General features: G+C 37.8%; 1 protein-coding gene across 1 annotated transcript in view; it reads right to left on the reverse strand.

The window, feature by feature from the left end:
- Window positions 1-25,092, reverse strand: part of LOC136102875 (sodium channel protein type 1 subunit alpha) — a 98,049-nt gene that overhangs the window by 56,081 nt on the left and 16,876 nt on the right. Inside the window, exons 2-3 of the mRNA XM_065840303.2 lie at window positions 10,404-10,719; window positions 4,448-4,566 (exon numbers count right to left, since the gene is read on the reverse strand). Coding sequence (XP_065696375.1) covers window positions 4,448-4,566; window positions 10,404-10,667 — 383 coding nt within the window. The 5' untranslated portion in view covers window positions 10,668-10,719. The remainder of the gene's footprint in view (window positions 1-4,447; window positions 4,567-10,403; window positions 10,720-25,092) is intronic.

Raw genomic sequence — 25,092 nt, forward strand, 5'->3', positions numbered from 1 at the left:
AGAGAAAAATATTGCCGCTTATATTAATCTTTTAGACTTTGGTAAACATTGCACAGAAATCCATAGGATGCTCAGGGATTAGGGTGAGTAATTTTCCAATATAATTTTGGGGCTCTCTCAAAACACGTTAGCAGCAAAAGGAGCATCCCTTGTTCTACCAATGCTATCAGTTCAAAATGGATCAATAGTACCTTGAAAAGCATGGAAAACTGGTGAAGATTAGAATGAAAGTGAATTTTTATTTAGAGTTCCAGCAAGAAACAATTAGGTATTCTGGTACTGGGAAACCCAGACTAACATCTCAAAGGGACTTGTGCTAGGGAGGTGGGACAGGCCACAGGGGCTTTGATACACTAGAAGTGGTGTTCTTGGTTTACAAGATCTCTGGCTCTACGAACAGCATGATCCTCTTTTGTGGTAATAAAGTAAAATGAATCATTCAAAATTTGGAAATATTGAAGTAACCAAACTAGACCAAAACCTGACTTAAAATGGCCACATGATGGCAGCAAAAATTAAGAACCACTACACCTTTATGCCAAATAGTTAATCCAACTCTTAATTTTTCCTCTAGTCATCTCTCTAAATGATGCATTAATTAAAAATAGTTGCATCAACACAACTGGCAAAGAAGCTACCTTAAACACAAGAAAGCCATCTACAGATAAACTTGCATATAAGAGCCCAGGACCTTTTTCCTTTTTCTTTTCTTTATTTTTCCCTTCCTTTTTTTTTTTATTTTTTTTTTTATTTTTTTTTTTTTTATTATTATTTTTTAAAATCAAGTAGCTCAGATTTTGTTGTTTTGGATGTATTTTTATGCCATGGGAAAAACCCACCCCCCCAAAAAAACAATCCTACACTCTAGGTGAAGGAAGAATAGGAGAAGTAACATACCATAAACTTTTTAGAAACTTGGTGCAAATATTAAGATCATAATTTACAGCTGCTGAATGATTTAAATGAGCATATATTTTCAAGTAAACATTTAAATCACAGGGAAGGATGCCTGATTCCCATAGATAGGTGGGTGACCTTTGTCTAAATGCCTGACCACTTTCATTAAGTGATTGAAGTTGTTTTGAAGATCATGTTGTCATGCAAGCCCTGTACGGTAAAAATTATGGTTCAGTGGCTTAGAATAAATGATTAGAATGGTCCACAGATGGCTCTAAAGAGTCTGACTAATATAGTTGGAAAATTTCTTTAAAGAAAGAGAATGCATTTTGGAAGTTGAAACACCAAACTCTGCAGCTTCAGTGGTCTCATAGAATAGTCAAAGAAGTGGAAAGTCCTCGTAGGAGAGCTGAGGTTTTACCCCTATGCAGTGCATGACGTGTTTACAGCTAGGTATCATCCATAACAAAGGTCACAGGTAGACCCTTGCACATTGCTCACTCTGTACATAATTTGCCACCTCTGTGGGTTGCATGGCCAAAGTGAGGTTCATTCTCACAGGGAGCAGGTGTTCAATGAGGGCTCACATACTTTGAAATATGAACTCTGGCCATGACTTCCCTTATAGGAATATCAAACATAACTGCCACATTCAATGTCTGTGCCTCTCTTCCTTCTTCTTTCACATTTTATGTTCTATAATAATTTGACTATACACATAGGTAGACAATTCTGGTGTGTGGTGACTTCATGGAACCGAGCACTGGAACAGGCTGCCCAGGGAGGCTGTGGAGTCTCCTACTCTGGAGGCATTCAAGACCTGCCTGGACACCTTCCTGTGTAACCTCATCTAGGTGTTTCTGCTCCAGCAGGGGGATTGGACTAGATGGTCTTTTGAGGTCCCTTCCAATCCCTAACATTCTGTGATTCTGTGAAAGGCACGAGCTACTGTCTTGTTCATGCTCTTCCCACATAGGCAAGCAGAAGGGTTGGAGGCACTATACAGCCTCAAGCTAATACAGAGTGTTTTATCGCCTGTGTGGACTTGGTGGAAGATGAAGGTTGGAAAAAACAAAACTATGCCAATTGGTTTCAGATACCTGTTGGCAGTCAGGCCACACTGAGTAGCACTGTAATTTCAGCTTCCAAAGGCTACCATGGGGTACTTAGGAGGTACCACATTTTCTCTAGAGCATCTCCCTGTTCCTTTGTAACACTCCTTGCACTCTGCAGCTCCAGCCACTGCCACCTCCCTTCTTTTGTGTGCTCTACCCCCCACCTATTCTTACCTCTTTATCCTCTCCTATTAATTGCCAAAGTCTGCCCACCTTTCATCACTCTTGTGTTGCCCCCTCAGTTCCACACTCTAACTTAACTCAAGTCAAGCAGGCAAAATGGAAAAAAAAAAAGGCAGGACAACAGGAAGTGAGCCAGCAGGGCATGAGAGAGAAATTCATGCTGTTACCAGTTCCTGTATGTGATATTAGGACAGGTACTGGCAGTGAGGAAGAACAATTGCAGGGAAGGTCTCTGAGCGCTGGGAAGAGACACACACAGTTTCTCTGCAGGAGGAGCAACATCTGACCACAGGTCTGGGCACATATGACCACAGCACCCTATGCAGAGGTTTGGAGGATTTGGAGGACGTGCAGATTAAGGTTTTCCAACGAATGTGCCGATTTCACTGTGCTCAACACACATCTTTCACACTGAAAGGGAAAGGCACAGTTCTGTCACAAAGGCCAAAATGCCAAACACACACCTCAAAATGTGAGGGCAGCAGAGCTTATCAGCAAAAGTCAGAAGATTATTGAAAATAATAAGCAACATTACCTCATTCTCCTTATAGATGGCTAATCTTGTACAAGCAACTGAAATCTAAAGTGCATTTTGGAACATATTACATGGTTCTTAGTTAAACACATACATATTCGCAGTGTTTGTACTATACAGAATTAAAACAGCAAAATCAAAACAAACCAAATACTATACATCTATTTTTATGTTTAAGATGAAAAACTAAAACACCCTACATGTATACCTAAGATAAAAATATCCCATCCCATTGTTGGCTGGCTGGTAAATAAATTAGGCCATCTAGTGAAAGGAAACCTCCTCCTATAATGGAGCTAAACTGCGCAATCACACAATCAGTTAATAGATAGAAGAAAGAATATTGGAATTGCATATTGTTTATTAGAGTTGCTTTTGTTCTGACTGCCATCAAGACCTGCTGGATTCTCTTTGAACACAATTAGGAGGAACTTAAAAGCAAAACTAAAATCTGTAATCAGTACACCAGTAAAAAACATTACTCACAACTAGGACAGTTGCAGGGTTGGAAGGTATTATAAATTAAGAGTTTACAACTTGAATGGTGAGCACTCATTAGATGCTTCCATTTGACAGTTTTTGGCTGCATTCTCTCACCATCACCATCACTGTGTCTGCAGGTCTCCACTAGGCCCTTTAGCTACTGTCCCCCATCACTCCCTGACTCCTCCCCAGACACATTCCTCCCCTTCTCTTGCTGTTTTAACTTTCAGGGAGCTCAGAGGAAAAGGTCTTCTGGGTCTGCAACAATCAGCCTTGTTTCTTGCTTTTTCCAAAGACCTGGAAGATTCTTACAGCAGTCTCTAATAATAAGGTTTCTGCCTTTGACTAACTGTTCAATGTTTAAAAGTCTTACTATCACATTGAAGTTTTCATTTGGTGACCACTTTTCCCAGTCCTGGGGGTCTGCAAGAAAGGTGCTCCAAAACCTCACCTGCTAGAAATTCCCATCAACCTGTCATGAACATCAGGCACCAATCCCACATGCCAGTCTAAAACTTTACCTTTTGCACATCAGTTTTGTTTTCCCAATCTTTCCGCCATCTGCACCTACAGATGCTTTGCAAACCACTTGCAGGACTCTTGCCTACACTTTCTGGCAACGTATTAAATTTGGTAGAGGCTTATGGTGCAGCTGGCCAGGTTTGGGAATGTGCTCTTCAGCATGCATGACCCAGGCTCCCAGGCATGCTGCTGCAACAGACTATAAAGTGGGTCCTGAGGATGGCCTAAATTACAATACAATTACACCCCCAAGCCAGCTATTCCTGAGCAGTTCCATGTACATTTAATAGTTTGCAAAACTGAGAGCTCTTCTGGAATTTTTGAGCACAAACTGCATTAAAAACCAAAACAAAACCCACAAACACAGTAATTATTTAATTAATAGACTTCACAGAGCAAAAAATAATAATAAGGGATGCAATAAATTTCAACGTTAAAAGAAATCTGAAAAAACTTCAGAAAAATTGATCAAGATGGATTCTTAAATCCATCTGTTTTTGTACAACAGAAGTATTGAAATTCAACAGAATAGCTAAAAGTGCATCAATACGATATATACATGTTTTGTAGTATATATAAAGCCTTACCATAAGTCTTCCCCTGTAAAATAAAAATTAACAGCTTATGAAAACCTTTACTTACAATGAAATAGAATTATGAGTTTTCTTACTTTCAGTGTGTAACATTATGAACCACCATTGCAAAAGGATATGAATGTACCAAAATTTTAATAGCTATTTTCCTAAGAGGATTGAAGGGAGTTAAAATGTACAGGGCAGAGGTGGCACTGAATCGGAAGATTGCCTTCCCTTTATTCAATACTATAAAGGTCTGAAAAAGAGAAACACAAAACATTTTATATTTTATAAGTAGTTATTCACTGTTTTAATAGATGCTAATTTTTAAACTGTTCATAGTGACCAATCACAAAAAGGTGACTTTTTGAATAGTTAATACATAAAAACGTGACACCTTAAAAAAAAAATAATAATTTCCAGTACCTACCTGATGTACCTTACATGAAAATATAATTTTAGATATCACTCAATTTATTCATGTTTTTATAATACTACTTCATTTAACAACCTCAATATAGTAACATGACATATTTACATGTGTTTCTTGTAAAAAAAAAAAAAGGTGCAGAAATTATTAGCTATAATTCCTGTTTGAATACCATAAGCAGGGAAACCTTACCTGTGGATGTAATTAGTGTTCGTAAAAGAAGTCCTTATAGAAACTGATTTAATAGACTACCCATTTTTAATTTTTTTCTTTTATTCTAGTTTGTTTCTTCGTCTTTGTGCTAAGGAAAGACAGAAATAGCAGTAACACATATAGCCATGATTAGGTAGATCTCTGAGGATTGTGGGCATCTGAATATACCTGACCAGAGGAGCAAGAGATATATCCCAGATGACCTCCCTGGACAATTGTGCTTTGCAGGTGTGAAACTTTCCCAGAACATACATGTTAAATTTAAATTTGAACTGCTAAAGAGCCTATCAAACTTAGAGAAACTCAAAGGCAAGCAAGCCGTACTTCAAACAACTGTAGAAGACTGTGGGCTGAAAGTCAATTTTTCTCAAATAAATGGTATAAGATTAAACCCTACAAACCCTAAAAACATTTATTTGCTTCTACTATAGGCTGTCCTGGCTGCAACAGCATTAACAGTAGAGCACAAGACATGAGGACTGTCATGTTTCTTTGTGGCACTAAGGTGCTCTTCAAATGCAACAGCAATCAGAAAAGAATGAAAAACACTGCAGAAGGAAAGCTCACTAACTCAGAAGAAAGCTGCATGCAATGGAAGGGATGATGCAAGGATTATAGCCTAAATTCACACTGAATTAAAGGTACTAAAGAATCTGCCCAAGAGAAATGTTCAAAATTGCTTTTTGTTTGTTTTGTCAGAGTTGTATTTTTTATAAATAAGTTATGATAAAGCCTTCTTATTTTTCATTATGTTCCTGATGAAGTGAACTGTGAACCAGAATGCCAGCTGAAGTGTGAGAAAGGGTATGTTGGTCTCTTCTGGTGTCCATGACATCAAGCATTGCTTCAAGAACGTAAGCAAGGCTATTTCTGGGAAGGCTGACAGACAGAGAAAATATGACAAGGAGGTTCAAGAAGGATGATTCTTCAGTCTGCTTACATTTGGGAAGCTTACTACCTGTGGACCCTGAAGAAGTGATACAAACCTAGCAGCACCCAGGAGGTGGAGAGTGATATGGAGATGAAGGTTTCCACCAGTCTGTGACAGGTACCGAGCACTGAAGGCAGAGGAGGAACAGGAATTAAGCTCTGAGGAAAAGCTGTCCCAGTCCCAACTCACTTGCTGGCTTCTTCCCTGAGCTGTCTCCCTGTCATAGGTCTACATGGCACACCTCCTGACGTAGACCAAACCCCCTAACAATAAGACACATTAGTAGTGAGACTTTATATTGTCTTGAGTACAGACTCAAGGAATGGTATAAGGTATGTATTTCATAGCCCTGCTTCTGCACAGAAATGGAGAAACTGCATATGAAATTGAGGACAGTGGGACAAAGCCTGAGCTAATGTTTCCAAATTACAGATAACAGCAATATTCAAAACATGACTACAAAAGACCTGACCTTAAATGAAGCTTTCATTTGAAATACTGAAGCAACCAAGCAGATGAAGGGGAAAGGTGAGTTTCCCCTTGCAGCCCCCAGGACTCACAGCACAGAAGCCTCCAGCTCACCCCCTGGGCTTCTGTAGCTATGAGGTAGTTGACAAAACACATTAAAAATCACACTCCCTACTAACTCTGTCTCTAAGACTACACCACCTACTTTTAGTCAACCTACATTTTTTTAAGAATCTTTGAACACAAGCATATTAAACATACACCTCTTTTCTAACATGCCTTATGGAAAATAACAGCACACTGGCATCGCTCCAGTTTCAGTTGGAGGCTGCTGCTATTTTCTCTGTTCTACTTTTGCTGCCCTGTATAAGCAGAACCAACAAGACATGAATTCCCTACCTCAGTTTTAATTTTTCACTCAGAGCGTGTTTGTGACTGGAGCCTTCAGAATGATTTTATTGGTCCTCTGACTTCTAGACTTAAACATGTACTAAAATTGTATCTTATCTCTGAAGAAGAATTTTCATCACAAAATACAGATAACAGCTGATATCCATTCCCTATGCAAGCTACCCTCCCTGGTAAGCCTGCTATATCTCACTCCAGTCTCAGCCCTGATGCAAGCCAGTGTGTAGGCAGTGTGGATGTACATGAAGTATTGTACCCAAAGCTGTCAGGATAAGGTAGACATACACTGAGAAACACTAAATAAATTCTAAACAAATTGTAACATTAGTGTATGTGAAGGATTATGGACATTTTTCAGGGCTTAGGTTTTATAAAGTGCTTTAATAATTTTATAAAGGCAGAAAATGTGCTCACACTCAAAGTATTCCAGTGTGAATACAAATTCAAAGAAATCACTAAAGAGAAGTCCCTAATTTGCTGCTATTGCATCTGTAACCTGGATTCCAGTTTTGTAACTTCTTCCATATTTGATATAAACCCAGGACCTGCATTCTTAACAAGGCAAAGAAGGAGGAGTATTTTGAGAAGATGCAGCTAAGAGGGAAGTAGACTCCACACCGAACATAGACACAGATTCCGAGAACCTCTTGGGACAAAGAGTTCCCAAAACCTTATTTCTCCTCTCCTTCCTCCCAGTGAGCTTTAACTGTAGTTTCTGGAAGGCTACATTTAGCAGGCTGACTGGTACTCCATTGCATTTCCACTTCACACAGTTAAACAAACACCATCTAAAACCTCATAGGACCTTCTGAAAGACAAGAGGTGACTTATTGCTGAGCTGGGTTTGTAGCTTCTCAAGAAAAGCCCCAGCTAGAACAGACTCATGTCTGTGGTGGATGCACCTGGCCCCTGCTCAGCCAAACCATCAGCAGTTTGGTACAGACTCCAAAGAAGAACCCTAACCACTCATCCATGACAACGGCATATTGAAAGCTGGCATTTCTTATTTTTGTGGTTATCTTTTGAAACCATGTTTTCTAGCAAGACCTTAATTTTTTGCTTTGCTAGAACTTTTCATTTCTCTCACTTCCACCTATCAAAGATATCTAAAAATAACTAGTGAATTCACCTTTTCTGATGTAACTAAATTAAGTGAAGCAATTTTACAAAATACTTTTCATTTCTGCAGCCCAAGATAAGTCTAGGAATCCCAGGAGCTAGTGGTTTGTTCAGACTAGGGACTGATATTGTCAAGTGCCAGGACAAAAGGAGGAACCTTTTCTGACAGACATCATTTGACGTCCTTCTGAAAGAAGCAGGGCATGGAATAGCAATCAACAATGTTATATCTATATCATAGCAGAAGAAAAGTGAAGACCCATTTAGTTCTACTTATTCTTTCCCTCCTCTTTACAGTAGAAGCCTAGGTTCAAGAGAAAACAGCCAGCCCTTAAAGTGTGAAACCAGGTGGACCAGATTTTGATCCATGCCTGCAGGTCAGGATCTTAGGGGGTTCCAGCTGATTCTTTGTCTACAAACAGTGATGTGAACTTCCTTAATCCTTTGTGATGGCAGCTTGAGCATGAACAGGCAGTGACTATTGTACTGGGGACACACAGATTCACACTTACACAGAAGTGGAATGCAAAAAAATGTGTGAAGTCCAAGTTCATTTTTACTCAATTTTGGATTAAAAACAGCATTGCAACCACGTAGGATGGAAAACTTCACAGTTCTTAAGATCAGTATTATTGATCACCACAGTAAGCAGCATTTCCTTATAGTAAAATCATAAGAATATAAGAACAGGTATTGTATTGTATTGTACTGTATTGTATTATATTATAATAAAATAATTACGTTCCAAGGGTAGAGTTGCTGGCTATCTGTGATACTGTGTTAATCATAATACTGTCAGGTGTGTAAATTTGCTATAATGTTCTGTTCTGTCATCAAACAGAAGTTGTCAATTTTTTTTCCTTTTCCTTTCAACTTCATATGAATATTGGGCATGATTCTGTTCACTTCGGTTGTAGGTTTTGCATGGAATCACAATTACAAAACCATAAAACTAGCATATCTCTCTGTTTTTATTTAACAGCTTTGCCCATTTTTAACTTTCCATCTCAGGATTCGACTACAAAGGTCCAGGATAAGCTGTGGGCAGGTAGGGATATAACTACACGTGATTCTGTATGAAGAACAGACACAATTAGCACAGAACTCTATGAGGCCTGCTTTTATAGAAGTGCATCTTTTTTTGTGAAAGTAGAATTATGAGTTGAAGATAAATCTTCATATGTCGTGAATGTCAGATAAAGGTTCTTTCAGAGGCATCATATAATAAAGATAAAAATATTGTTCTTTCACATAGTATTTTCTTACCAAAATCAGACTCATAAATCACATGGATTATAAGCAAGCTAAAAGACACTTAGAACACAGCACTTTGTGAAAATCACAGTAACTCCTGTCTCGATATTTAAAGAGTTTTCATAATCACAGTATGTAATGATTAAAGTATCACCAAAGCCAGCTATCACTATAAACAGTGAACCTTTTCTGCTCTCTATGGGCTGTGCAACAGAATCATCCTGAAAATATTCCCAGAACCGTTTGATGCCAGTTCCACTAGAAAATTTAGAATCAGTTTTACACTCTCTTGATGATATTTTCTGCTTATCCATGTATTCCTCTATTGATTCCATAAATCTCTGAAGGATTTGCCACCAAAGGAGAATTCTGAGAACAAAATGTGCTATGCATTGGTTCATGCTGTAAATTTTAAATCTGAAGAACATTAGAGGAAGTGTGGTGTGTTGGTGTACTCAGTTTCAATATATCTTCACTTTTTTAAAGTGTGCAAAGTATGTAATCCATTCTATACACACCTATTTGTATAGATATTCTATATTGCTTATAATCAAAGACAACGTACTGTTTCTGCTTTGATAGAAATGTTCCTTTGATATAAATTCAATTATATCACAGGAATAAATTTTGATATTTTAATTTATATCAAAATTTATTCCTGTGATATAATTGAATTTATATCAAAGGAACACACAAAGGAAGAAAGGGTAGTAAATATTAAGGATGATGGATTCTGTCCTGTACTACAAAGGAGGGTAAGCACTTTGCTAATGCTTTGGAGAACAGTGAATAGAAGCCTAAATTTTCACACTAGTTATTTACACCCTGCTATATCCATTGCACAATCATATTATACAATTTGTCTAATGTTACGTTTATTGTCAATTTAATTAATTTAATGTTAAAAATAATATTACTGCAAAATTCCTCCTCTTTAAAGCAGGAGAACCAATGTACAAAGAACATGAGAGAGTGAACGTCTCCTAAAAACAAACATTAGCTAAATCAACATTTTATAACTAGAAGATACTAAAAATTTATTTATCAACTTTCTCACAGGTAGAATGTATATGCATCAAACATTTTTGGCTTTTGCTGTATATCTAGTCCTATTAGCAATGTTTCCACATTATTAGAATTACATTTTCCTACATGGTTGCCAATTAACAGATTGAAGTAACAGACTATATAACCCATCGCATGGCAGTGAAATGAACATGACCAAGCGCTCCAAAGGCTTGCATATGAACAGAATTGATATTAGACTTACTTTTTTATTGATGTAGTATGGGTCCATGTCTTCCAAGGGCTCAGACACCATTCCAGGAGGTATGTCGCCATATATAAACGGAAGTGTTTTTCCTGCCTCCAAATCACTGTTTGGTTTTGGCCCGTTTTCATCATCATCTTTACAATCTTGTTTAGAATTCTTAGCTTTTTCTGCAGCAATGCGTTGTTCAATAGCTGCAAGAGACTCTCTAGTGAAGTATTGGAAGCTGTCTGGTCCGGGTGGTACAAGCACTGGCTGCTCCATCTTTTCATCCTGCACATTTTAATTACCATTTATTCTTCTGCATAGGAAAATACTAAAAGAAAGCAGAAAATAAACATGGTAAAATCACCAAGTGAGAAAGATATAACATTTCTTTTGAGTGCTTTTCTTTATGCTGTGTTGTAACATTCAAATACACAATATTGAAAATTATGTAAAGAAAAAGAAAATAAGCATCTTAGCCAGTGATTTGGCCTTTGTAAGAGGCACTTGTGTGGTTCTTATGGTGGTTACAGAAACTGCAATAATTTCTCAACTCTAGGACTATAATGGTCTTCTAGTCCAAATAAGTAAAATCATTATACTTAAGAACAATCACATACATTCTTTCCTCATAACTTTAATTATCTTAAAATCACTTCACATTCCTCTGGCGTCAATCAGGAGTATATTGGTAACTATAAATAGCACAGTTCATCAGACCTAATGCAGAAATGTCCCCTTAGTTCAGTAAGAGTATCAGAAAACAAGCAGTGTAGAATCAAAATTTCAATTAAAAAAATAAAACCCAACTCTGCATATTAAAAAGCAAGAGTACTTCCAAGTAAGTTTTTGTACAGGTATTCTAGATAATAAGAAGAACAATTGCCTATTTTTATTTGAGTTTAATTCTTGCTATATATCTGGTTCTATAACTGGATAATTCTGAAACTATTCTAATACACGTATTTATGTATGTGTTGGAACCGAAAAATAAACCAAACAAGGAAAAAAAAAAAAGTTCTGCTAAAACTAGGGATCTGTCGACTTTCATGCTGCTCAACAGTATTCTGACCACATCAGACATACAGATTAAATGTATATTTGGGTACACAACAGTGCATATATCCCTCATGCCTGTACTTAAAGAGATATTTGCAGTCTCCACCCTTTACTGGGGTCCCTGCAAAATGATCAGTCAGCCTGTCAGGAGACTTAAGGCTAAATGCAGGCCAATACCCATTGAAATCAACTAGAGATATGGAATGACAGAGAAATAAGAACACAATAGATGGCTGGGTTGAAACATATGAAAACAAATAAAAAGGTCACAAACAAATCAAGGAATCACAGAAAGAAGATTAATAAGATGAGAAAAATACAGCAAAAAATGGAAAGAAGGGACCATAAATGAATGTAGAAAACATTAGGGGAGAATGTGACAAATGTGAAAAGAAAATATAGGAAAACCGGAAGATTAGCAGTATAATAATGCAGAGGTGAAAACAAAGAAAACAGAAAAGTAGGCAGAAGAACCAAATACTGGGAAAGGAGTAGGAATGGAAGCAAATACAGATATGGTTAAACATTCTATTAAGAAAAAGTCAAAAAGCAAAATAAGAAATTAGATACAAAATAAAGGGAGAAGAGAGAAAAACGTGGCTGGGAAATGAAAGAAAAGGTCACTGGTATACATTAAGTAATGAACCTCAAATACTCTAGAGCAAGGATTTGGGGTTTATTACTTCATTTATATTAGTAGAAGTAGTTACATTTACACAGTCCTAAAATTATATTCAGGTCTTTGAAGGCAACTGCGTGGCTGATGTGGCCCCCGGTGAAAATGAGTTTGATACTGCTACTCTAGATCATCAATGCCAGGTTTTGCAGAAACATCTTAATCACACACATGTATTGAGTAGTGGTATACAGTGGATTAAATAAGAAAGAAGCGTCAAAGTGCTTATGGGCTCTATTACCCCAATTTTCTTGATTTCTCAGAAAAATTAAAAAACAAACAAAACAAACACAAAACAAAAAAAAACCACAACAAACAAACAAAAACAAAACCAAACAAAAAAAAAAGAAACAAAAAAAACATACGTCACCTGGATGTATGGAACGATCAACCACAATCAGAATAATGCCTTCCAAAGAATCAAGGTGGCAAATTTATCACTGTAAAAAATTAAAGGGAGCTAATCTCCTACCAAAATATGAAGTATTGACCCATGCAAAGCAATGACTCATGCCAAAAACAGTTCTCTAAAGTTTTCCCTTCTTTCTGATCCTGAAAGGAATCAGAATCATCCTGTTCTCTCTCTCCAGTAGGGGCAAAAGGGATATTAGAAAGTGTATCTCAGCCAACAAGGATTTAGAATCTTCTCTTCCTACACACAGAGAGCATCCTCTAGGCTTCCCCCAGCTCCCCATTTTGTGGTTTGGTTTACTTCTGGGAACTGACTCTCAAGTCTCTTAACTACAGAACAGTTATAATCTCATAGTTTGTACAGTCTGAAATTATTTTTTAATGTTCAACCACACCTTGTGGATTCTGAGAAAGAAGCAAAAAAACTACTAGCCACACTACTGATTTTGGCTGATCCTCAAATCGATCCCTGTGAGTGGCACCACCATTTGGGAACCAGCTCTCATACTAAGCCACTATTCAAACACTATGAGAGCCATAGCTACAGGTGGGTACAACTTGCTCCGTGGGCTTCAAGAAGATACAGAGACACAAGAGACAGCTCCTTCTCCTCCCCTCTCCTCTCCACAGGTATAATCTCCATGGGCACCAGTAAATGAGGCTACATAGCCATGTCTACCTTTCTCTCTCCTCCTCCCTGTGGACCAAGGAGGCTGGTTTTGCCCTTTGCAATTTTTCCTTTGAAAATTCTCTTCATTGTCCAAAACCCCCACCGTACAGGGCACTCCGTGTTCCCAGCCATGGTGGCCAGCGAGGGTACAGCAAGCCAGAGTAGTCTGGGCACAGCAGGAGGGAGGTGCTGGAGGGTAGCAAGGGCAATCTCATGTTTTGAAGAGGAAGGAAATAGAAAGCGAGCAAAGCTGAGCTCTGAAGCCCTCTGGTGCTCTGTCAGGATCACCTTCTCGCTCAGCAGACTGTCCCCAGCTGGCACGCAGAACAAGGAGCTAAGCCTGCAGATGCACAGAAACAACCTACTTCACAGCCATTAGCCAGGCTGCAAAAACATTTGATTCAGCTACTGTGTTTACATAGTGAGTTTAAAACCAGCAAACCCCGTAGACCTTTGTAATAATACCTGTATTTTATTTTTTTTTTTTCTGTAGAAAGGAACATTACATTTTTTTCTATAATTAGTCCTAGAATATTCTCAGGTCTGTCAAATGTACATGGAGCTAGCCATATATACACCTTTAGATGTATCTAGAACCAAGTAGGCTGTACTTAACAAAATGCTTTAGGAGACTTGGGGAAGATGAAATACTTTTTATCCTCTGCTTAATAGATTAGAGGATGATATTCTAGAGACATTTTCCTTCATGCATTTCCACGATTATAAGTCTTCAGAATTGCAAATAGAAGTCTTTTATAAATTTAAAAGTCAGTATTAAATACACACAGAATTCACTACAATCTTAATCCCAAATCACTTCTGTCTGTCATATCACAGTGGTTAACTAAAAGGTCTGTATTTCCTTTACTATACTTGATTAATTTGTTCTCACTTACCTGTTAGGGATGGCTAATGATTGATACTAGGCCAGTTAATCAACCAATATCCTTCTGATTTCTATCAAGTGATATATTAAATATTAATTGAATAACTACAGAATGCTTATATGATCGAAATTGACTTAGCTCATTGTTTTGGTTGTTTGTGGTTTATTTGTTGGCTGTTTAAGGTTTTTTTTGTTTTATTTTGGTTGGTTGGTTTGTTTTCTTTAGCATAGCACTGGTAATTCAACAAAGGAAAGAATATAAGAATACACTAAATATAGATTTCTCACTAAGTTCTTTCTTACTTTCCTTCTGGAGTGAACGAGATTTTTTTTTCCTTTTTCATCTCCAATTGTGTTTGAGTGACTTTCTTATGAGCAGCATATCAGAATAAATATGCTCTAGAGAATAACTAGACAATAATTTATGTTCTTCACTTTTGTAGGCAAAAGCTTGCATACGTATGCCTCCCTGTTCCACTTTTTTTATTATACAGTTTCTCAATTTGGTGAAAGGCCATCAAGACTAGATTTGTACAATGCTACACGACGCAATCTGAGTCTGGTCCCATCCTCTTGACATCCACCCTTGAGGTATTTATAAACATTTATGAGATCTTGTCTCAGCCTTCTCTTCTCCAGGCTGAACAGACCCAGCTCTCTCAGTCTCTCCTCATAAGAAAGGTGTTCCAGACCCCTAATCATCTTCATAGTCCACCACTGGACTCCCTCCAGTAGTTCCTTGTCCTTCTTAAACTGGGGAGCCCAGAACTGGACGCAGTGCTCCAAGTGCAGCCTCAGCAGGGCAGAGCAGAGGGGGAGGACAACCTCCCTCAACTTGTTGGTCACACTCTTCTTAGTGCACCCCAGGATACTGTTGGCTTTCTTGGCCACAAGGGCACATTGTTGATTCAATATTAAGAAATTAGCAAATGAAACTGCACTGTTTTCACTGTCTGGTTAATCTCCCTTTGAATTTCAGGAAGACACCCTTAAATGTCTCCACAGACTGCTGTTTCCTTGTACTTTCCAGCACTGTGAAACTGATTACTAAGGGAAAACGCAGACAAGAGAATTCTGCTAGAATAAGCAGAATTTAATCTTTGCCCTTCACTTTGCCCTTGTCCTGTGACACACATAATGTTTTTGCTTTTGGCATAAACTAACAAATCAGTTCTATGAAAAATAATGCATTTTACTATTTTTAAGAGTAGTAAACAATAGCACTAAAATTTTGAAGTGCTCTAGATGCAATGATGTAGCATTGGTAACTTCATTTTTATAAAGAAACTAAGTGTTAGTGAGGTTATCGGTGACGCGCACAGGGAACATCATCTGACTGTGCAACTAACAAACCACAGCTACTACAAAATAAAGATAGATCAGTGAATCTACATGTAAACTCACAGAGACCAAATCTCTGTGTTATATCACTTCTCATTGTTTATTGGCACAGTTTCTCATTATTTTTGATTTATCAACAATTTATTATGATTCTTGTCTTTAAAGTAAAGAATAAATATAAATTATCTTCCTCAAAGTGTGTATTTGTGGATGGATAGGAAGGTATGGCCAGCTACTGTGGTTGTGTTTGTCAGGCCTTAGCTAAGGAAAAACCCCTGTTTCCTTCTTCACAGAACCTTGCCTTTATCTGGCCTGTTCATCTCTATTTTAGGGCTACTCCAAGTAGCAAAAGTAGGTAGGATATCCAAAGTGAACACACTTGGCAGAAGACATCAGATTAGAATATTAGGACTATGCAACTTCTTAAGACTCCCTGTAGCTCATATAGAAAAATAAATTTAATTTTAATGGACAGCTTTATAAGGGGAACGTCCATATTACCAGACCGATAATAGGATTCTCCCTTATCTTTTTTCACCAGTGTCTTGATATTACCTCTTGGCGGGGATAATGCAGATCAGGGCACAAGGACTTGCTTGCTGGCTAACTATATTTATTTAATGCATATTCATTTTAATTAAAGGGTAGATACATTAATACTGCACATATCAGAATAGGGTACATATATATGCACTGAGCTATAAATGAATTATCTGAAATACTGGAAGCAACCAAAGAGTATATACTAGCTCAAGTCTAGACATTTCCACTGCCTAAGCTGAGACACAAGCAAGGTTACTGTCACAGGGACTCCCAGAAAGGGAGGGATGACGGAAGAGATGACTAGTTTGCCAGAGTTGCAAACAGGCATGGGTAGCTATGTGATTTAGGAAGGCAGTTTAGTGCCCCAGTCAAGGCTGCTCAACAGCCAGAAAGCAGGACAGACAGAGACATGAAATATAGTTGACGTCTGTGATATCCACGCCGCTGTATAATTGCTTAGCTTACATCTCATTACATGAGTATCTGTGCTAAACTCCCTCATCAGCTCCAGGGAATTCAAAGCCATATTTTCCAACAATCAGCAAAACTCTTACACTACCACGGGCAACAGACCATCTGATGTCTTTGCACAGCGCTCTGCCATCACTATGCAGGAATGAAATCAAGATTAATGGGGCAGAAAAAATAGAAGAAAACATGAACTTTGCATCTTAATGATAAGCCTTCATTTGGGAAGGCAATCCTGGCTTCTCATCCCTGCTCCTAGAGCTATTTCTCTATTATATCTAATAAATTCACTTAAGTAGAGTCGGTTGAAAGTCGCTGGAGGTGTATTCATAGCTGAGAACAAAAAAATTATGAATAGAGGGTTTAGTTCTAGTTTTCATTCCCCATTAACTTCTTCAATTCTGGAAGAAAATACAAGCCTCAGTTTTGAAAAATAAAACAAAATAAAACAAGCCAGCTCTCTCCAAACAAAATAACTAACCAAGCAAAACCCCCATGCTGGGAAAATAAGAATGCTCCCTGTGAGCTATCTGTACGAGAAGCTGTTGTCTGCAGCACTCAAAGCAGACTTCTGTGTAGCTGCAACCTTTGTCCCCCTAATACTAGGATTCTCAGTTCTATCCTTGCTTCTTGGTTACAGTAAATCAGAAGACCACATGATGTGGACACAGAATTTTATTCAACACTATTATTTACATATATTTATATATGCATTGTTGAGACGCCTCATTACATTTTAAAATTTACTAATGCATGTCTAAACCAAAATATAGCTACTATGTTCTGCTTTAGACTAAAAATAGCTTGTGTCTGCTTGCTGCTTTGCTAGCTTAATTCCATTAACTGCAACCAAGTAATTTCTATTTCAGCAAGCTGCAAAAACCAAAATTAGTTATGCAGTTCCATAGGAAGAAAAAAAATATTTTAATGGGACAAGCCACAATGCATCTGCAGTACTACTTCATCGAGTAAATATATTTAATAGGTTAGAAATACTGGATTGCTACCAAGCTGAATGAATTCCGTGCTTACTGTGTTCCTGCAGTGTATCTTGTGCAGCAAATGACTGCAGTACAGAACAGCAGTCTTTCTGCTTTCTTTGATTTGATCAGAGTGGGGATCCATTCTATTCACAATCTACATTACTAATTCAAGATTAATTTTCTCAAGCAATGTCTGAAACATCTGTTTCCATTTGCCTTAGCAAACATAATAGCACCTTTTGTTGGTTGAAAAAATAAACAAAGCAATGCAGGCTATACAGGGTAAATTATATAATGCTACTGATTCATTTTACATTAAGGTAAAATTGAATTTAAGACAAGGTTTAGGTTCTTGTTTTGGCATATTAGCACACTTGGGAAACAAGAAATAAAAGCTGATGGAAAACAGATTACTCTATACCCTTGAATGATGCAGAGCTAACAAGCTCAAAGACATCTCCGTACTCAAAAATGTTACTAATTTACCTTCTTAGTGGGCTGCTTAACCCCATTTACAGCATTCTGGTACTTGCTGTCTTCATGTGGTCAATGGAAGGGCCAGTCTGACATAATAACCAGAAGTCTTGAAGATGTAAAGGCAAAAGTATTTACACTTTTTGAAACTTTCTGTCAGTTTTAGTTATGTGTGTATTTTTCTTGCAAACAGAACAGCAAGCACTGATTTCATTCTTGAGGTTCCTGAGTCAAGGAAGAGGATGGAGGGGACAACAGGAACCTATTTAACACACAAGATAATGTGAAAAAAAACACAACTGCAATTAAGGAAACCAAAAGAACTGCTGGTTTGCAAGCAAAACGATGGGACTGCTATGAAGTGACTAAAAAACAAAAACAAAAAACCCAACAAAAACACCACAACTGTAGAAACTTGTAAATACTTTTTGTACTGCGCAGGAAACCCTTACACCGCATGAACGGCAGAAGAGTTGAGTTTCAGCTTTCTTTAATTAAATATTAGAAACCAGTCTTGATCCTTCATCGCCTTGCTTTCACTGTGCACTCCAGGCATGTTTCAGCACATGCTTGTGCATAGTGCAGAGAGGAGGCAGTAACAGCCCTGCAGCTCTGTTTTAGATGCACGGTATTACATACTAAGTCAGTGCAGTGCAGCACCCAAAGTGAGAGATCCATCTCACAAATCGTCTTTGAAAGGATGGAGTGGTCAAGGAATTGGAAATACTCAAACCACAACTCAGCTCTACAAGCCAGGAAGCACTATTGCCACTGCATGACTTCTGTATAGCTCCTGTGTTCATCATTCCCTTCTGCACCCGTCAGCCTATCTTGGGTTTTATGAGATGCATCAAACATATGGGCCACATGTGAATCAAGTGTTTGTTAAAATAATTTCTATGCTATATGCTAATGTTATGTCACATGTGACATACAACACATGCCTGTAAACACATGGAATTTTTATTGCTATTTATGTGGGCAAGGCAATGTATCCTTTTTTACTGGCCACTTCTGATCCTGCTAGGGCCAGACGTCTACAGTTCTCCCTGTATGTCCCTCTGCAGTTCTGTGATTCTGAACTCAGAAACGAGCAATCATTTTTACCAACAGTAAAAGGATTCTGCTATTTCTTAATAGACTGCTTCCAACTTATTAATAATTTTGGCAAGAATATGTGAGAAAAGGCTTATTTCTAGGAGATTAACAATTTCTCTTTGCAGAGGCATAATTAGTATCTGTTCTTGGAGATCCAACTTTATTTAAGTTCATAAACTATTTATATATACAGATATTAATAGCTCTCAAAATTTCATATAACCAATATAAAAACTCACATCACTTCTGTAAAGAAACTTCTTCCAAAACACAGTCCTGGTCAAAAAATGACTCTCACTTATTTCCAGATTAGTTTTGAACTGATTTTCAACAAAATCAGAATTAACAATGGTAACCCAATGTCATTTTGGAAAGTTCTTATTAAATGGACATTCACAAGGCCACCATCTCTCAATCTGTGTCCAGGCATGGCTGGACATGACAGTCGTCTAAAGACCTGACAATGCTCAGGACCTGGCACCTTATGCCCTAGAAGTAGTATAGTTACACAGTTAATTTACTGTATTGAGTATCAGATCAAGTAATTTCCACTAACATCCAAGAATTACTGCTGCTACTAATCAAGCAAGCAAGCACATTAGAGCTGTTTTCCACATCTCTTCTTTCTTTTGTGATCGAGGTGATGCACCCTGTGTAGGTTACACATTGCCTTGGTAAGTCTCCCTGGCACATCTCCTAGGCACAGACTGCCTTTCCTACAAATGTCACCTATGGTTCAGCAACCAGTCTAGAATTCCAGCACTAGTGCATACTCACAGACTCATCGTGTCTTAACAGATTCATCCCAAAGCTTCATACTTCTCACACTGATGTGCAACTCATCACTTAGAAAAGCAGCAGCTGAAGCATGTGATCCAGAAAAGCAGCATTTGAAGCAAATGACACAGAGACTTTGCAGAAGTCCTTGATATGGTTATGCTTTCCTCTGAACAGAGTAAAAGAGGTAAAACCAAAGGTAAAAGTAATAAACCACTCCTCCATTACTACTTCTCTGAATTTCCTGGAAACTCTTAGCTTAACCTTCAGTCATTTCACTTGTGCCTCCCTGGAGGGTTTTCTCAAAATGGTCAAAGAGAACCTCTTGCTTTTACCACTCTCAGCTTCTGCATCAGGAGACCACCTGGTCATCCCCATCAGCTCATCAAAATCCATCCATTAATTTGCTGTTTGGTTATCATCCCGTTTCGCAGAATGAGTTTGCTTGGTCAGCTCCCATTGACAAACATGCCACCTGTGATCCTGTGTTTACATGTTAGTTGTTTTACTGAAGCCAGGTTAAGACCAAGGCTATAGATCAGATTTGCTTTCTGCTCACACTGTTTCCCTGTGGAGCAGCATGGAAGCTGGGGGTGACCCAGCTGGGAAGCCTGAAGAAGGAATTGCTAAAAATGAGTGAAACGTAGATGACATTAAAAGGTGCATTGACTTCTTGTGTGGATGGGTCACAGGCATATTTACCTGCCCTACCCATCCCTCTCTGTCGCTGTGATATTCCACACAGCTGACACTGGGCAGAGGTAAGGTCCCATGTTCACTGCCAGAACACGTTTAGCGATTAGCAAGAAGCCTGAACTCAGATTGATTGTCTTGATGAGTACTGGCATCCACCTAGAGTTTCACATAGATAGTTCATAACTTGTAAGAGCATTTTGTGTAGACATGGAACATCTTAGCCCAGAAAGCATGATTTAAAACATAATATTAGTAATTATAAGGGTTTAGCCATAAAAACAAGAAAGTATCTCAGAATAATAATCTGTAATGTATAATTCCAAATGATCACAGTTGGATTTAAGAGACCCAGCCCAACTTGGCTTTGTATATTAAAGATGCCCCACTCATTCCTCAAGACTTATTTCAGCATTTTTTAAAATTCTCATTTATGTCCTCCAATGTTTAGCTTGGTTTGAGATCTAAGAAGTTCTTACATGATACTCATGGTATTTTCAGTCACATAAAGAGGAAAACAAAATTTTGAAAATTCCTAGAAGCAATGAAATAGTCTTTGCTACTAAACGGTTCACTACAAGCAGCAGCAGCAGCAGCATCTGGTGCCTCTGGCACACCCTTTGAGCAATGCCTTAGGGTAAAAAAGCTTCAGATTTGCAAAGAAAGGCAGAGCCTGGGAATTTGTATTTCTGCAGAAGCGGTGGTTTGAAAGTCACTGAATGAAGACTGTTACACTGACTTTATCTAAAAGCAAAGATTTTACCTTTCACCATTTTTTTTTTTTTAAGTGCTGGTGAGTTTCTAGTCATTTAATATTTTATATTCTAACCCTACAATACATTTTCAGGATGTTAATTTGATTTTTGAAAATACAGTAATGTAAATATATAATAAATAATCCAGTCAAAAGCTAGAAGTGCTAAAATTACAGACTATGAAATCTATGGGTATTGGGATTTGAGAGTTTTCTGGGTTTTTTTAATCCTGTGCTTGGTCAAGAAGAAAAATTAGAGAAATGCGCTTCTTTAAAATAAATAAGAATCTATTATGTGCACAGACTTTAAATGTTCAGCAGCCCAAAACATTTAAAAATTCATGAACTTAATGCTACTAAGTGTACTGAGAAAACAGACAAAATGTATATTACAGGTAACAACAAATTTAAAAATTAGGAGAACTAAGGGAATATCACTGGATACCATGTAATATTTTAAAACAAAAAATGATTAATCAAAATTTGTGAAATATATCTATAGACTTTTAAATAGTATAAATTATAACAAATTTTGCAGAAACACACTCACTCATTCAAACTTGGAGTCACTTCTAGTACCTTCCTGAGGCCCAGATCACAGAATCACAGAACGTTAGGGATCAGAAGGGACCTTGATCATCTGCTAAAAAGCATGCTGCATTTACTTTAGCAAATCAAGTACTGAACTATGTGGCTAAAATATAACTGTAGGGCACATTTATTAATTATTTTGCAAAGAAGCCATTCTCAAATACAGGTACAGAAATACAAAAAGGAAAGCGGCTTGAGATGTGCAGTTCCTATAAACATCAGTCAGTGGACATCAAATGTGCAGTTAAACTGTGTTAATGAAGCTAACAAAGTAACAAAATATTTAATAATTTTAAAGGCTTCTATCTTGCACTCTATCTTGAATTGAAATTGACAGATTACAAGGTCTGACTCATGTGAATCTGTTCATGGGAATCCACCTGTAAGATGAGAACTCAAATAGGAGCAGCAACATGGTACAGTGGAGACCACAGCAAACACTGGCAGATCTGACTAATGGCAAACCACACCTCACGGCCTCAGCTCCGCTGATGGGGAAATAACAGCTTAACCAATCCTTTAACCAAGGATTTGAAATTGGTGATTAAAATATTTTGAGCTGCTCTTCTCATTCAAAACCATATATTTGTCTTTTTCATGACTGAAAGTACTCTTGCATTTGTGATTTTTAACTGTTTCTTGCTGTTCTGAATTGTCATTTTAAACATTAAATAGAGGTTAAAGTGTTTTGGAATGCTTTTTCTAAATAGTAGTTTTTAGTTTATACTAGTGAGTTATAATGCCTTCTGGTATTTTAGCACTGGGTGTCCAGGGAAATACCTAAAATAGTTTGAAAATAAATGATAAGATTAGTCATTTTTGTCCCATAACTCGTTACTCTGCCAATAGCACAGCTGGTGTGAAAGCCAGTTCTAGACCTACTAGATGAGAGAAAGCTTCAACCACTCAAACTCCCAGAGTCAGGTATTGATTTACAACACACCCAGCTGAGAAACAATGCAGAGTGACATTTCTCAGCACGTCACTCTTCTTGTCTGATCAATGCGTCTGAAGACAGGGCACCATTTCATACTGGACTCAGAGCTGAATAATGTTTCTCAGGCATCATATATATAACCTAGATGCATTTGTATAGACAAACTTACAGTCAGAGGCCTAAGTAGGAAACTCTATTTTCTAAAACTGCTTGTGAATGCACTTGAGAGAGGGCACAACGATAGAAACAAATGCATGGCGTAAAGAACATGCAGTTATGAAAAGCAAGGCTTTAGTATGTGAACAACGAACACTGTCAGAGAAGAAATCAATGCAATGTGTAGGTCATGGCTCTAAGGAATCAAAGGACATGCACAATTAAGAAGCTTAGAAATGATCATGTTACACTGATTATAAGGACTCAATATTTTTAAGTGGAAATTATTTCAAACAACTCTTCATTTGTTTTTGAGGAAAAAGCCTATGAAAAAATATAGACACAAAGAATTTTCATGGCTTACCAATTCTGAGTAGGAGTTGGTTTGTTATGCTTGTTTACCCAGTTTTCCGTATTTATTACTCTTAAAATTCTTGGTTTTTCCCTGTGATTTAAAACTGCATCGGGATTTATGTTTGTAACATTACAGATGCACACCTGACCCTAGCGAAGCTGTTCTCAAAACATGCTATTGACTTGATTCATACATGTAAGTTTTATTCCCTAATGGATATATTTTATTTATATCTTGAAGAAGAATTCTGATTTGTGCTAGGTTAAAATGTCATTTCAGCTGAAACTCTTGTCTTACCTTAATGTAGAGGCACACTAACCTGGAGGAATACTTCCCTTTTCTTTTACATATTGAAATTTTACCAGCTGGCTTTCACATGTGCTAAAAAGATGCAGTCCCCTACTTCTGAGCATATTTTGCTATTTCAGTGCTGTCAGACTAATGCATAGAGAAGAAATATGAGTGAGAGATATTTGTATTAAGAAATTAATAAAAGTACTATTTCAAATCATGTAAATATACATATATTCTACTATCCATCATTCAATAATTATTTTAAAAATTCTAGACTATATATATTATAAATTCATTATGATGGAGGTCCTCTTTTGTGACTTATAGTGCAAATTATTTCTCATACTTTAAGTTGTGGGACAGTGAAATGCTTTTTACATTATGACATGTAATGCCATAGAGCATATAATGTCATTGGAAATAATTGCAAAGTGGGAAAGGTTGAGGGTGGGGGAGGATCTAGCCTGGGAAAAGTAATTTTAAAAGAGTATTAAAAATTTCATCAAAATTTTTGCTCTCCCTTCCTCTCTTCCTACTTTTCTTGCTCAAACTTTTTTCTTCATGAATTCTTTTCACCTTTCTAGCAAGCCCATGAGGGTCTTGAACCGAACATTGTCCTAAGGAGTGAGATGGAAATGTGCTCCCTCCCTGCCTGCCTGCTCCAGCCCCCCCAGGCAGCTGGGCTTGCTGGAACCAGAGTGCTAGGTGGGGAGCGCTTTGGGCTGGACAGGATGGGGGCTGAGTTTTCAGGTATGTGGTTGTGAAATTCAGCTTTCTGCTGGGCTGGGTGGTGACGGAGTTCTTGGGTTAAGTAAAGGTTGACTGCAGAAGCTTGGAGCAAGCCAGCAAGCATGGAGAGGTGAATGTATCCAAAATATTCCCAAACCAAAAAAGGTCAAGATCAAAACTGTTGCCATTGCAAAAGACAGTTGAAGACAGATGAGAGTGCAGAGCACAAGGCATTTTTTCAGTAAGAACACAGTGATCTGATGCATAACAGATGGCCAAAGCATAAGACTGTGAATAGGTACCTTAGTGACTGTGTTCCCTAAGAAGGAAGGGCCTCAGTCAAAATGTGGGATATATTACAGTATCAAATCTTAAGATGCCTGTTATGAAATGAGCACATAGATTTATCACTAGCAATATGAAATGTTAAGATTCTCTTTAATTTTACTAGCTATTTTTCTCAGGCTACCTCTGTACTATATTTGACACTATGCAGCCAAAACTGCATTCTGTCACAAGCTGCTCCTGAGGCAACAGGAACCTGTCCACATTGCCTTTTATAGGACATACTTCTGGATTTGGGAGGGAGGTTGCTTGCAAATCCCCAAGTCTGCAGCAGCAGATATCTGAGCTTTCCCAGGAAGATGTCCCTCTCGAGTTACTTTTGTTCTTGTGCCCTGAACAACAGACAGCCAAGATGTGTTCACGCTGCAGGTAAATCAGTTTACGCACCTTTGAGGATTACCTTTTCAGAACAGCATCAGAGCTGGCCAAACCACATGGGCCCTGCTGAAAGCAGGCAGAATGGA

This window comes from Patagioenas fasciata, chromosome 7 (genome assembly GCF_037038585.1).
Source record: "Patagioenas fasciata isolate bPatFas1 chromosome 7, bPatFas1.hap1, whole genome shotgun sequence".
NCBI lineage: Eukaryota > Metazoa > Chordata > Aves > Columbiformes > Columbidae > Patagioenas > Patagioenas fasciata.